A 15,079-nucleotide genomic window follows, 5' to 3' on the forward strand; every position below is an offset into this window, starting at 1 on the left:
GAATGTTTAGTGGAGGAACAATTAAAAACTTTGCATTGCCTGAGAACTGCGCATTGTTGAAATATTTATTTAATGAATACAATAATAATAAGTACTATAATCATTTAAAAATAGTTTTAAACTTTCTTTTATTTTGCGATCCTGAGATCTGACATAAAATACATTATTATACGTATCTCTTACATTTAAATCAAACAGTAATGTGAACAAAAAAACAAATTCTTTTCATTACATATGTCATGGTGAACACAGAGTTAACTTTAAGTAATTAGAATAGAAATGTCAGATAAAGGATCGTCTGATCTATTAGAACAAAACGCTCTGTATTCATTATGTTAATCTAAATATGATCATCTGTTCATTTGATATCAATCTTAAGTTTACATTAAATATCTAGAGCTTCTAACTTGTATTCACATGATTTCTTGGTTTGTTTTTCACTTGATTTCTTGATTTTTTAATATATTCTTTTTCTAATTCTGTGTTCGCCTTGAATAAGTACGCAATATAGGACCAGATTTGAAAAATTTCCTTTCCGCCGGGCCATCTACTTGCTGTAAAAGGAGAAATAAAAAGATTAATAAAATGCTTTTGCTTAGTTATTTTAGCTTGATATCTTTAGTAACAAGTAAATAAAAGGACAAAAATATTGTATATTAAAAGCTTATACATTTTTGCATTCTCAATAGCACTGATAATTTACAAGCGAATAGAATCGAAAATTAATAATAATTTATACAATAAATCGTAACACACTTACATGACTTTCATCGGAATTTTCTATAATTTCAGGACTAAATCGGACCTCGTTTTTGCGCTTTACATTCTTCTGAGCCTTCGTAAAATTGGGTTCTCGATTTTCATTCGATTTCTGTGACATTTCTTTCATCTTTTCTTGAAGACTTTCGTTGTACTCACTATTCTGATGACTGTCTATCTGTAGTATTAACTGCGATTGTAAATTCTCCAATTTTGATAATAATTGCTGGTTTTCCTGAAATAAACATTAGATATTTCAGATTAATTGAAAATAAGGGACAAGAAGCATCCTTTTTTTGTTGATTACCTGAATTCTTGTACTTTCTCTCTTTAGAGCTTCTTTTTTCTCCTCTTGAAGAGTCTTCAGTTGTTGCTGATGTACGAGATTGGTAAGGTCGTTGCTAATTTTAGTTCTTTCTAAATTCTTTTGCATCTAAAATAAGGAAACAAATCTTATCAATGACATAAACAGAGTAGAAAAAACCAATCAACGAAATAGATTTTTTGAGATAGATTAATTTTTTTTTCTTTATTTTGATTATGTCACTGATAATATTTGCCTCTGCTTTACCTCGCTTAACGTTGCCTCCAAATTTTGGATCTGCAAAATAATATTATATAATAGAAAATATTATATTAATAGAGATGCGATGATTAATATTAAAAAATTTCACATAACTTACTTTTTCTGTTTTTGCACGCAATTCTTTCTCGCATAAATTTTGTTTTTCTACCAATGCTTCGCATTTAGTACGTGCTTCGTTATTATTCGTCTCCATTGCGTCGATTTGATTTCTTATCACAATAAAAACAAATAAAAATGTAATTAATGTAAATCTACCAATAAAAATATTTTTAATTTTAAAATACATAGTATAATTTCAGAAATTTTCCGTACTTATACATAGAAACTTCATTTTCAAGTTTTGAAAGATGCGCATCTCTGTGCGCAATTATTTCTGTAATATTGCTTTTGTCTTTTTGTAGTATTTTTAACTGCGATTGTAAACTATCTAATTTTGATAACAATTGCTGTTTTTCCTGAAATAAATATTAAAGATTACAGATTAATTAAAAACATGGAACAAATAAGAAAATAAAAAAAAATCCTAAAGTATTTTTTTAATACTTTGATAAGTATTTCTTTTTCTTCGGTATGTGCACTTTTCAATTCATTTTTTTGTGAATAGAATTCGCGCTTGGTGTCATCTATTTGGTTTTGCAATTTATTTTGCTCTGTCAATGCTTCTTGTATTCTGAAAAAATTATTTCATTGACATTATCATCATACAATTTATTGCGTTTAATGCACGATTTCTTACTCTTCTTCTTGAAGTTGTAATTTGCTTTCCAATTCAGTGACTAATTTCGCGATATCGGATTTTTCTTTCTCGACAGCTTGTAATCGCGATTGTAAACTTTCACATTGTGATAGCAACTGCTGCTGTTCCTGAGTTAACAAAACCATGAATCAAAATAAAATTAATATACGAAGAACTATAAGATTTTTTTTTTCGAAAAATGCCGAAGACAAACCTTGACCAGCTTGAGCTTTTCAGTACGGCTATTCGTCAATTCATTCTTTTGCAATTGCAGTTCGTATTCCGAGTTCTCTAACTGTTTCCGTAATTTATTCTGCTCCGTCAGTGCTGCTTGCATTCTGAAAAAAATATATTTAAATGATATTATTATCGTACGATTTATTGCGTGCGATGCACAATGGCTTACTTCTCTTCTTCAAGACGCAATTTAATTTCCAGTTGTTCGGTTGATTTTGCAGTATTACATTTTTCTTCCTTGATCGCTTGCAGTTGCCATTGTAAATTTGCAGATTCCGTTTGCAATCGCTGCTGTTCCTAAATTAGAAAAGCCATCGATATAACAAGAGGTGTAGAATTTCTTCGAGAAATGCCTGTTACGAACCTGAGCAAGCTTGAGTTTTTCAGCATTGCTATTCGCCAATTCATTCTTTTGTAACTGTAATTCGTGCTCGGAATTCTCCAGTTGTTTCTGTAATTTATTCTGCTCTGTCAGTGCCGCTTGCATTCTGAAAAAAATTATTTAGTTGTCATTAGTATCGTACAATTTATTGTATTCGATAACTTACTTTTCTTCTTCAAGATGCAATTTATTTTCTAATTGTGCGAGTAATTTCGCGATATTGCATTTTTCTTCCTCGAGCATTTGCAATCGTGATTGTGAACTTTCATATTTCGATAGCAATCGCTGCTGTTCCTGCATTAAAAAAAGTCGTCCATCAAAATAAAATAAATTTACAATATAAGAAGAGTAGAACTGTGGAATTTTTTGAGAAATGTCTAACGCGGACCTTAACGAGCACGAGCTTTTCGGAATTGCAATTCGTCAATTCATTCTTTTGCAATTGTAATTTGTGCTCGGAATTCTCCAGTTGCTTTCGCAATTTTTCCTGCTCTGCTATCGCTTCTTGTAGTCTAAATTAAAAAATAATTTTGATAATATTGATTTATGTAGTAAATTATTGATAGTTTATGAAAAATACCTTTTTTCTTGAAGTAATGATTTATTTTCTACTTGCGCAACATGATTCTCCAGATCTGCAGATTACGAAATTAATTGTTACAGATATAGGATTGAGATTGAAACGATTTTAAATTAGATCTTACCTTTCGACTTTGTCTCATTCAATTGAAGCTGCTGAATGGTTTCCTGTTGCTTCAGAATCACATTGTTGTACAGAGTAAACAAATTAGCACGGTGTTGTTGGAAACTGGTGAGACTCTCGCTGATGTAATTGAAGTATTCCGTGATGGTGTTGACGGATTCCCATGTGGCATTTAATCTGTGGTGTCAAAAGCAAAATCAAATATATATACAAAAGACATACGTAATGGAAAAAAATATTACTTTGTTTGAATCTCCTCCTTATTGTGTGCTTCTTTTTCCAAGGTGGCGGACAAAAAGGCTTCCACTTGCTGACTCTCTTTCAGTTTCCTTTTCAGATCTTGGATGACGCGTTCCTGATCCTGCAGAATATGCTGCATACTTTCTAGCTTGTTACTTTCAGTGTTTGAACAGGCCACCTGTTATTTTTGCAAGTGTTTATAAAAGATCAATTTCGGAATTTAATTGAAAAGAAAAAACAAAGAAAAATTTATACCTCTTCTGCTTGATTCAATGGAATATTACTTCCCGTTCGCTTCGTCCATTGTGATATTAACGTATCGATAAACTTGCCCCTATTTTGACGACTTTTCTGGGAAGCTGTAAATTTTTCAAAGATTATAACACAGTTGCATGAAAATAAAATACGAAACTTACCTTCTTGCATGTTTAATATTGTTATAATATCGGTATCATCGGTATCACACAAGCTATTACGCACTCGATTATCATCTGTTTATATTTTCTAATTGCTTGAAGTTAGGTAAAGTAAATGAAAATTTCAATTCAAACTTGCTGCTAATACTTTTTTTACTACTAATAAGTAGCATGCATCTGTCATGATAATAGAATTTTCATCGTACGTAGGATGTTTCGGAAGAATTTTCAATTTTATTAAAGTAAAATAATATCACGTAAAATGCATGGAAATTAAATTATTGTTTAAGAATAAACATATGTTCATATTCATCGTTTAGTGATATTCTGTTTTATTATATTTGCCGCCCGAGCATGCTGCAACTCTCTCTGCTGGTCTATTGTGCAAATATTTTGTATTGCATCAAACAACCGCGAGAAGTTACAATAATCGTTCAGTGTCCTATCTAGAAATTGTTTATTAAGAAAAAATAGCTGAGAACGACGACTAATTTATAGCATAAAAAATAATTATATCAAGCTAAAGAAATCATACTGCAATAATCTCCCGTTGGTTGCAGAAAAGCGGAAAGTTGATTGGCTCCTGTACCGACTTCTGCCTTGCATGACGCGTCGTGTGTGTAGAAGCCTTAAGAGCTAGTAACTGTTGAACTTCTAGTGAGCGAACTTTCTAAGTAACTGAGAAGTTCTCAATTCTTTACTTCAATAATGTACGTAACTATAATCTATTTATTTATAGCACATAGATATATTTATTAAAATGGCTGCCATGGCGCTACCTTATTTGAGAAACATTTTCTACCGCAAGTTATAACTTAAATCACTTTGTAAAGTTGCGAAAAGGCCACATCATCAAATTTTACTGCAAATATGGAGGGTCCTGAATTAATGGCGGGAATGTCGGCGTTATCTGCATCACCTGTAACAGTAAAAGAGGAACCTCCCGAGCAAAATACATCCAAGCAAAACACACAACAATCCCAAATGCAGGATGCTGTTTGTGTCGAAGAGGAATGCAACGACCAACGTATTGAGTGTACCACTGAAAGCCAAGAAAGCGAAATGCGTGCATTTTTGTCAAAATGCGTCTTTTGCAACAAAGTGTTTACTTTGGGAGATGATCCAAAGCTACTCGAGTGCTTACATGCGGCTTGTACAGCATGTGTCAGTACTAAGCTAAGTGACCCTAATACATCGGTCGACGTAGATGTGCTATGTATGTAACATATACCCTTTTTAGTACTTAATTTACCTTTGGCAAAATTAATGTTTATTAATGATATTAAAATTGGCAATATAGATTCTTACTTCAGTGTTTAATTTTATTTTATTTAAAATTTGTCTTATACTCATGCTGGTATTATGTTTTACAGTGGAGAGTAATGTGATTATGTGTCATATTTGTAATGTAACTAGCCAAGTGGAAAATTTGATTGAAAATAGATTTCTCTCAAAACTATTGGATGAGGACAGCAATTTAGGATTGGACGATGAAACTAAAGAAATCGAGGAGGAAAAGAAATGTACCAGTTGTGTTGATAATGTTACTGCCACTAGCTGGTGCATCGAATGTCAAGAATATATTTGCCAGAGCTGTGTTCTGGTAATTATAAGATATATATTAAACAATGCATATATGAATATATGTCTCTTAAAAATTAAAGGACATTTAAGTAAATTGTTAATTCAAATTGGAAACTATTTTAAGGCTCATCAAAGATTGAAGATAACAAAGGACCATACAATTAAGCCTAAGGATGAAGTGGCAAATGATAAAGATAACGCTAAAAGAAGCAATAAAAAGATACCTGCATATTTGTTTTGCACAATCCATTCTCACGAACAGTTATCTTTGTTTTGTCAAACATGCGATCGACTAACTTGTAGAGACTGTCAACTCAGCGAACATCGTGATCATAAATATAAATTTATTCATGAAATTGCTGCTGAAACTCGGTCTTCCATGTCCACTTTGCTCAAAGAAGTAAGGTAAGTCTCATAAGTAGTTTCATACATTTGATGAAATATCAAAGAATCATAAATTTATAAGAAAATTTTTAGTTACAAACGAGTGTTATTGAAAAGTGCAATGAAAGTTATAGAAGATAGGCAAATCTTAATATTGGAAAAGAAAAAGAATCTTGTTCAAGATATCACACAAATGGTAGTACAGTAAGTATATGATACATATGTATTATCTGTTGGCATTATACTATATCATTTCTCATATTTTGTTTCTTTGTTGCAGATTTACAAATGCTATTAATACGAGAGGGAAACAATTAATAATGCGATTAACCGAAGTATGCGATCAAAAGCAGAATACATTAAATGAGAAAAAAGTTGCTTTGGATCAATTGTCCAAGCTTACAGATCATTGTATACTTTTTGGCACTCATGCTTTGAAGAAAGGCTCAGATATGGAATTATTATATAGTAAAAAGTACATTGGATTTTGGATGTCAATCTCTATTCATGTACATAAGTAATATGTACCAATAATAACGAATAATGATATTACAGATCAATTACAAGTCATTTACAAAGGATAAAAAGTAGACGAGCTGATATACCAAATCCTGAGATACCAGTCAGAATACATCTGTCTTTGGAAAAAGTACCAGATTTAATAAAAGGTTAGTTTGATACGACAATTTAATAGTTTTCTGCTTAATAATAAATTTCTTAGTCAAATTAGTACAATCTGTATTGCATTCACAGTGGTATCGACGATCGGAGCGATAGTTGTCGATGGTAGAGTGTATCCGTCCACATCACCTTCGACCAGCAGCAATAGTACTTATAATGAATCGCAAGCCGAGCAGAAACAACCGACCAATTCTGCGAGTGCTCCCACGGATGGTGCTGTTCCCGTTGTCGTTCAGCAGAATTTAATAATACCCACGATGGTAACGCAGCAGCCTGCTAACGCGCAACAGAACTCTTATCAGCAACAAGTGCCTCTACATGTGCCGCCTCAACAGCAACCACAACACACGCAACCATCGCAGAATTACTTGCAACAATATCCTGCACCGCACAATATGCCTCCTAGATCATCGCCACAGGCACATCAGCCACGAGTGCCATACGCCGTCAGTTACAGTAATCGATTGCAACAACCCTCAATGATACATCAGCAACGCCCCTTGGGCAATTGTCATCAGCAACAGGTGACGTCATCCACGCATCCGCATCAGCAGGTTCAAAATCTAGATCAGCTCGGACAAAACGCGAGTTTACGCGGACTTCTTGCACATAATACTCCTCTTCCACCACCCCCGTATCCTTCCTTCCGACCGTCCACCAATCACATGTCATATCGATTACCTCCTGGGTACAGATATTCCTCAAATGGCACCCCTTCGAGAGGATTAGTCCAGGTGCCGCCACCACACTCGTATCAATCGGCGAACGCGTCTGTTATGTCTGGGACGACGCGTTTGCAGCAATGCAATTTAACTCCGCCGACGACGCAACACATGGGAAACTATCCTATGCAGCATCGTTGGCATATACCTCAGCAAGCCAATCCCTGCCTTCCTTATACTGCGTCTCGAAATCAACAAGTGGCTCATATAATGCCAGCTCCTGTCAATGACACGTACAAAATTACTTTAAGAAATCAACAAGCCAATAACAATCAAAAATATGGTGCCGTAGCGAGTGTTAGTCCGTGCGATAATTCATCTCAGCTGCAAAGCCCGTCTACTGTTGCTGGACACACTGTGAGCTCGTCGGTGCCCAAAACACCTAGTCCTGTTACCACTCCTGGCAAATCGGACGATACTGAGAAGAGTCTAGACAAGTTTTGTCAGAAATCATTGAATGATCTAATGCTTACTATCGCAAAACTGGATAGCAATGGAATTGTGGTGATACCAGAGGCACAAAGAAATCAAATGGATTCGACGCAAGTTGATAGTTCAACTGACGAAGATATCAATTCGATAACTGAAAATCCAACAGGTCAGTCAGACTCATTATTGGTTACTTTTCACGTTATCAGTAAGTGAATAGTATTATATCTAGAATAATTTAAAGAAAGAATGAAGTATAAAATCAGTCAACGTAAGCTATATAATGTAAGTACATTTTACAAATATATCTTATTATAGTTCCATTTTTTGCGTATGACAGTGGAGTTTACATTCTTTTTCTATTTTATTCTAATTCCGCATGTCTCTTCCAACAGATAATTCAAAAAATGTATCAGTGCCTATGGTAATTAAGGACGATCCAAACGAGGACTGGTGTGCCGTTTGCATGGATGGGGGAGATGCTGTTTTGTGCTGCGATAAATGTCCAAAAGTTTTTCACCTCTATTGTCACATACCTAGCTTAAAATCATTTCCCGAGTAAGCAATCATCGGTTTATGACGCATTTTTATTTTGCTCCGACTTTTTGTTATTACTAATTATACATTTCTTTTAGTGAAAGTGAAACTTGGCAGTGTATGTTATGTACAAATGTGCTTGACTGTTCGGACGATGTATCAAGCAGCGAGAAGAAGTCAACTGGTATGAGCACGAAGGAATTGCGTATTGCACAAAGAATTGTTTTAGAGCTCTACTGTCAATACGAGCAAAGTCTTCCTTTTCGGGAGGTTGTATCGAGTGAGGTAAATATGTGACAAAATTTTTATCCGATACCGAGATCGACCAGTGAAAATAATCCAATCATTATTTTTTTCTCCTCAGATTGTCGATTATCATCGGATTATTAAGAAGCCGATTGCGTTAGATATAATTAGGGAAAAGTTAAAACCTGATCATGTTGATCATTACACAGATTTAAGACAAGTCATGGCGGACATCAGACTCATGTTCAAAAACGCTTTTACATACAATCCAGTAAGTCGGTGAAGATTTTTAGTTTTTTTTTTTCATTTTGCCATTTTTTCTTATTTATCTTTATTTATTTTTCCAGGTGGATTCACAAGTTTATCAAGAAGCTAGAAATTTAGAAGAGTTTTTTGAGAAATTGTTACTAAAATGGGCACCAAATTACGCGTATGACGATCCTTTTCTCACACCTGATAAGGACGAGGACGAAGAAGTTTTCCCGCCTAACAGAAAATACAGACGCATAATCAATGATTAAAAGGAACGTGTAAATTGTTATCAATTGTACCTCGCCGGAATTGTTACGTTTGGGAATAAGTTGCTCGCGTGACTTTATACTTACGTTAAATTATAAAAAATTAATTATCTGGTAGAACGTGATAAATACTACCGAAACTATCATAATAGGATAAATTTCTAAAAAATATTGTAGAATAAAGCAAGGGAATATATAATCAAATCTCTTCAATCTTAATTTTGGGATTTAAAATCCTTTAGTTGTAGCATTTTTCTCACTCTTCGCTCATAGCCTAATTGTACAAATGTGAAATGAACATTTTGGAGAGAAAGCGAATCGCAAATATAAAATAGCGAGGGATGCATGAGAAGAAGGGGTTTGATTATATATTTTCTATAATCTGAGCCTTATCTGTAAAGTTAAGTTGTCTCGGTTAAACAAACATATTTTAATGCACGAGATGACATGCTAGATTTTTAGTTAAATTTAGCTAAACAATATATTTTTAGTATGTATTTAGGCATACATTATTGCTTGAAGTTTTATCTCGTTAGTGAACTTGCGCCTAGTAGTACTTGTTATTACTCATATTTGGTTAATAGAATAGTTAATTTAATATACAATTATTTGACGAATATCATTATTTTTTTTATTTCTTTCATCTTTTACTCATAAATTTTTATATTATATATGTAGATAAAATAATAAAAATTTCTTTGTAATTTTTACCAAGTATTTTGTTACAGACAGCAGTTGTTTTAAATAATTGGAATAGTAATTACGAGACATGTATATTTTGATATTGATTATTTTATAATTTTATTGAACGTCTCACGTCAAGAAGTTGTAGCAAAAATTTATTTCTTCAGAAATTACTGATATACAATAGTAATTTATTTGTACACATTTATATTAATGCACCCCAAATAATACGGTATTATTAATTTAGATTGCAAATGCATTCGAGAGTTTATGTAATATCTATGAAAACAATTTTTTTTATTCTAAAAACTAATATGTAAATGTAGAATTGATTAACTCTACAATTTGGACAAAAATTTATTTGCTATTGTATATATGGTTTTAAAATTTTGTTTAATTAATGTTTAGGGTTTTTCTTTTTCGCCATAAGCATCAACCAATCCGTTTATTCTAACAATGCTTGTTTTCATAAAAATGGTGTTTTTTTAAATTTCAGATTAAGTTGGTATCCTTGATACTAACCTAATCCTATTCCTGTCGGATAATAAGGATAACATTTTGAATTATCAAACCGTTTATTTGCCACGTTACGTGTATGTATTGTTTAGCAATATGTCGATAATTGTAAAGTTATTCATTTATTTTTCTCTCATTTTCTACAATAGAGATGAAGAGAGAGTAAAAGAAGAGAATGAACAATCAGGCGTTCAATTTATTGATAGTTAAGGATCATTTATCTTGGTGAGTATGTTCACATAGCAAGGTACTGAAATGGAAGCTAACTATTTTGTGGAAAATAGAACTATGAATATCGATTGTAAATTATACTTATATTACTTTATATTACTTACATATCAGAGCTCAATTATTTTCTTACAGAGCTCAAATATATTTGATTAATTTATTCTTCATTTAAATGAATAATTTCAACTATTTCAGATATTGTGAGAATCATGGATTTAGAAGCTTCTATAACTAAACGCTTACAGAAACTGAAACAATGGCAATTGGAACAACAAGAAAGACTCCTAAAACAGCAACAAATGCAAAGAGAAATTTTAAGCAATGAGAAAGATCGTATTTACAAAGCACTTGGTTTGCCAATACATGATTTTAATAATATTATTGAAAATACTGAAGATGTGTGTGATGAGATAGAGATAGATGCACAAGAAACAATGTCCCATGATTCTCCATTGCTCCAATATGATGCAAGAGATTCAGACAGTATGTTAGAAATGTCTGAAAGAGAAATGCCAACAAATATTGATACATCATGTGAAAAATGTGAAGAAGAAACTGAAGGAGAAGAAGAAGAAAAAGAAATCGAAATACCGAATGATATTGCCACAATTGTTGAAAATAATAGAAATTCTGTGAAACATTACAATTCCAGTATATTATTGCCAAAGGAAGAACTGAGTAACGATTTATTAATAGAAGGAATAAAACCATTATCTTCGAACAATATAGCATTGCATGTCTCAATTGACGATATCCCTCTGCCATCACCTAAAGAAGACTTTCACACGCTATTGGAAGAGAAATTGAAGAGAGAGGCAGAAGTTGCTTCAAATGTGCATGCAGGTGTAATGGCTAAGCCAAAGAAACCATTCCTAAAGAAAGGCCAAGGATTGTCGAGATACAAAATATCTACAAACTCACATCTTCCAACTACAAAAAAGCACAGCACACTTTTATCACTTAATAAAGAACGTGCCGATAGAACTCATAAAAGCAAGAAATCCGTATGCAAAAATATAGTCTCGGAATCTCCAAGCAACGTTTCTGCTGCAATTGGAAGGCAACGATTAAATCTGAAAGCTGTTTCATTACCAAGGAAGATTCTTAATAAATCTGAATCTGTTGCTTGTAATAAACAGGTCACGAATAACGCTACTTCCGATCAACCAAAACATTTATCAGAAAGAATGAGTATGTCAGATTGCGATTCAAAAGCAGAAAGAGAATTGGAAGAGGTAAGAATATTCGAATTGTTGGAAGAGAAAGCAGAGAACTCTAGTTTTTGTTCAACATCGAGCACTGTTCTTGCATTCTTGCAGCAATCTACGCCATTTAAAATAAAGAAAACGTTAAATTATGCAGGAAGCGAGAGCGGTGTCACGACAAGTATGAAACAGCTAAGTGATAAACGAAGGAACGGTACGATCCAGCAGGTAGTTCAACGATCTGCGCACATCGAAAATTTAAAATCACCTCGTCGAGTTGAGCAATTTGATGTTTATAAACGTTCTCGTACCAGTGTTGCCGCTATTAATTCCTGTTGGGAAACTGTCAGTGACACGCAAAAAGAGGCACAGGGACATTTAACACTGAACAATCAGGATGCATTGTACAACACACCTATTGTCGCAGAATTGACCTCTGACAGTGAAGAGGGAGACGTTTCCACGGCAAATGATCGCAGCTTAACACGCAATAATGATGCGAGCCATCATGTTAGATTTTCTGAATATAACGAATATAGAACTATAGATTTAATCGACACGTCTGACGCTACAAATAAATCTTCATTTGAAGATGAGCTCGAACAGCAGGATTCGGACAATAATTCCTTCCTTTCATCGGAATCGTCCGACGTCGAGGAGAAGCCAGAAGATTATGAGGAACAAATGTCCTCTCTGACAATAATCGACGATGAAAAAGCGGTCGATGCGTCGCGACGATTGTCTTTGCAGCAAGATGTAAAAGATTTGTTTTATCGCGCGATGAAAAGCGAACCTTTCAGCGTTCCCGAAGAGGGAAATACTTCCAGTTGTAAAAACGAATTGCCCGATGATGATACGATGACCGAAGAAACTGGTCAAATGTTTAACCAATCCATCCTTTCATTTTCATCATCATCATCATCGTCATCGTCATCATTGTCAGGTTCTCGCCAGGAGTTGAGCGTGCACGAAAAAGAAGAATATACACTGAAAAACGAGAAAACCGAGAAAATATGTTTGAATGCGAGAGAAGATCGGATAAATACTTTCGAATCGGAACTTTTAAAAAGTCGACTATTAGAACTTGAGAAGGAAATTGATATATTTCGAAAGGAAAGTGCAACCTTATTGCTGCAGCGCCGAAAACTGCAGGAAGAACAAACGATATTGCGTAAAGAATACATGGAGAAAGAAAAAAATTTTGAAGAGAACAGAAGGAGAATACAAAACCAGTTGGAAGAAGAGAAAAAGAAGCTAGCACGTGAGAAGGTAGCAATGGAGAGTAGAATTCGCGACGCTCAAGAAAAGGCGAAGCAAAATAAAATGGAAAGACAAACGGCGCAAGACTTACAGGAACAATTAGAAAACTTGGGAGACGAATTGAATATCAAAGAAAGCAGATGGAACGCCGCCGAATCGAGGTATAAAAGTGAGCTTCGTGTACTACGAGTGGAAATTTCAAAGCTGAAGCAAGAAATCGCGAATTTACAAAATGTTAAAAAAGTAAAAAACGTCAAAAATATCAAGAAGAGCACAAACGGGCAAGTAATTGCGAAAGCTATTAATCAAATTAATAAACGTGTTATTGCAGCTTCCTCGTCTAAAGAGACATCAGCGAAAATATCTCGAGATTTGTCGGATACTTCCTCGGGTGCGTTTATTCATGACGAAAATGACAATAATGATGATGATAACGACAAGAAAAGAAACAAGAAGTCGGTAGAATCAAAAGCAATCGATATAAACGACGATTTTGAACAAATAGAGAATAGAATATCTGCAAATAAAATAGAATCTAAACCAATCGATGTTAGAGTTGAAACGCAGCCAAAACGTATTCCAACAGGAAATATTGCCGCAGAAAAGAAAAATTTATACAAAAATCTATTGAAAGACGCAACATCGGATTTAGTGGACGATCAAGAATATCACATTGAACAAGATATAAATAATCCTTACCAGTCAATAGTTACACAAATGCGAAATGTAAACGTTCCAAGGAGCAACGAAATATCCGGAAAAAGCAGCGACAAATCCTATTTTGCAAGCGAAGGCCTCGAACGAACAACAGTTGATGATGCGAAGAACACGAAATGTTACACCGAGAGATTGCACGAAATAAATGAAGATAAAGATAGAGATCAGGTAGCTGAGAAGAATTCAAATATGACATTACATTCCCCCTCGCTTCATCAGACTGGAATAAGTCCCAAAGATGTCGCAAAACAAATTCAACATTCTGACAGATGCTTCGAGTATTTGTATCCAAACGGTAATATGAAAAAGGTCTTTCCCGATCAAGGAATCACAAAGATGATTTATTACAACGGAGACGTGCGCGAAACCGACAAGGATGGGAAAGTGAAGTACTTTTACTCTGCGTCTCGAACGTGGTGCACTATGACTCCTGATGGCTTACAAATTTTGGAGTTTTCTAGGTATGTTTGTTTACTTGATTAGCTTTTCTATTTTATTCTCGCTTATCGATATAATGCATAACAAATAAAAAAAATTCACAGTGGTCAAGTGGAAAAACGTACTGCCGACGGTACTGTCGAAGTGTTGTTCCCGGACGGCGCTGTAAAAATAGTACAAGCGGATGGCATGGAGAAATGGTCATTACCAGACGGAACGGCAGTGCAAATCTTCACTAACGGCGATAAGATTCTAACTTTACCGAATGGCCAGAGAGAAATTCAAACAAAAAATCTCAAGGTGAACGAGTTAATTCTTTATATTTCTATTTCGAATGTTGCTTCGATTCATGTAGCGTGTATTTTGTATCGAATTACATAAACTTTGAATTGAATCTTTGTATATTTCAGAGACGAGAATATCCTGATGGTACTGTAAAACTAGTGTATGCGGATGGTAGCCAAGAAACGCGTTATTCCAGCGGAAGAAAACGATTGAAGGACAAAGATGGAAATCTTTTGATGGATTACTACGATAATTAAGTTTTTTTATTTCACCAAGGATTCTTTGGAAGCAACGAGTAATAATTTTATATGAAACAAATGTAAAATACAAAACAAAAACGCGCAAAGTACATTCACAATGTAATGTGAATGACCATTGATACTGCATACAGAGACTATTTTTGTAGGAATGTAATAACTCTTTATATATAATATAAGTTAATAAAGACTGAGAATTATATTTTTTAATTTTACATGAAATTGTTGCATTTATTTCTGTCATTAGGTCGTTGGGAATTTGTTAAAAAGTGTGGCATATTTTATATCATACTTTGAAATACATTTAATACAGTATGTCCATAGAATAA

At 33.9% G+C, this 15,079-nt stretch overlaps 3 protein-coding genes across 4 annotated transcripts; 2 read left to right on the forward strand and 1 right to left on the reverse strand.

Annotated features, from left to right (window-relative positions):
• Positions 1 to 111: 111 nt before the first annotated feature.
• Positions 112 to 4,378, reverse strand: LOC105673257 (myosin heavy chain, clone 203-like). Its single transcript, XM_012368770.2, has 18 exons — positions 4,060 to 4,378; positions 3,899 to 4,002; positions 3,646 to 3,821; positions 3,405 to 3,580; positions 3,281 to 3,335; positions 3,089 to 3,212; positions 2,867 to 2,994; positions 2,683 to 2,806; positions 2,488 to 2,615; positions 2,296 to 2,419; positions 2,082 to 2,209; positions 1,889 to 2,015; positions 1,658 to 1,800; positions 1,443 to 1,554; positions 1,331 to 1,360; positions 1,067 to 1,192; positions 761 to 994; positions 112 to 554 (listed from the first exon to the last, which is right to left on the reverse strand). The coding sequence occupies exons 1-18, from the start codon at positions 4,067 to 4,069 to the stop codon at positions 474 to 476; spliced, it is 2,130 nt and encodes a 709-aa protein (XP_012224193.1). The 5' UTR covers positions 4,070 to 4,378; the 3' UTR covers positions 112 to 473.
• Positions 4,379 to 4,772: 394 nt separating this feature from the next.
• bon (tripartite motif-containing protein bonus) lies at positions 4,773 to 9,870 on the forward strand. Its single transcript, XM_012368768.2, has 11 exons — positions 4,773 to 5,275; positions 5,433 to 5,662; positions 5,768 to 6,048; positions 6,121 to 6,231; positions 6,308 to 6,502; positions 6,583 to 6,695; positions 6,781 to 8,028; positions 8,255 to 8,417; positions 8,495 to 8,681; positions 8,761 to 8,913; positions 8,990 to 9,870. Exons 1-11 carry the CDS (start codon positions 4,930 to 4,932, stop codon positions 9,161 to 9,163), a joined length of 3,201 nt encoding a protein of 1,066 aa, XP_012224191.1. The 5' UTR covers positions 4,773 to 4,929; the 3' UTR covers positions 9,164 to 9,870.
• Positions 9,871 to 10,195: 325 nt separating this feature from the next.
• On the forward strand, positions 10,196 to 14,972 carry Sas-4 (spindle assembly abnormal 4). Of its 2 annotated transcripts, XM_012368776.2 has the most exons (5): positions 10,196 to 10,437; positions 10,510 to 10,585; positions 10,784 to 14,231; positions 14,313 to 14,508; positions 14,619 to 14,972. In XM_012368776.2, the coding sequence occupies exons 3-5, from the start codon at positions 10,798 to 10,800 to the stop codon at positions 14,748 to 14,750; spliced, it is 3,762 nt and encodes a 1,253-aa protein (XP_012224199.1). In that variant the 5' UTR covers positions 10,196 to 10,437; positions 10,510 to 10,585; positions 10,784 to 10,797; the 3' UTR covers positions 14,751 to 14,972. The 2 variants fall into 2 exon arrangements, with proteins under 2 accessions (XP_012224199.1, XP_012224198.1); XM_012368775.2 differs by having other exon boundaries at positions 10,196 to 10,585.
• Positions 14,973 to 15,079: the final 107 nt, after the last annotated feature.

This window comes from Linepithema humile, chromosome 6 (assembly GCF_040581485.1).
Source record: "Linepithema humile isolate Giens D197 chromosome 6, Lhum_UNIL_v1.0, whole genome shotgun sequence".
In the NCBI taxonomy this organism is placed as follows: domain Eukaryota; kingdom Metazoa; phylum Arthropoda; class Insecta; order Hymenoptera; family Formicidae; genus Linepithema; species Linepithema humile.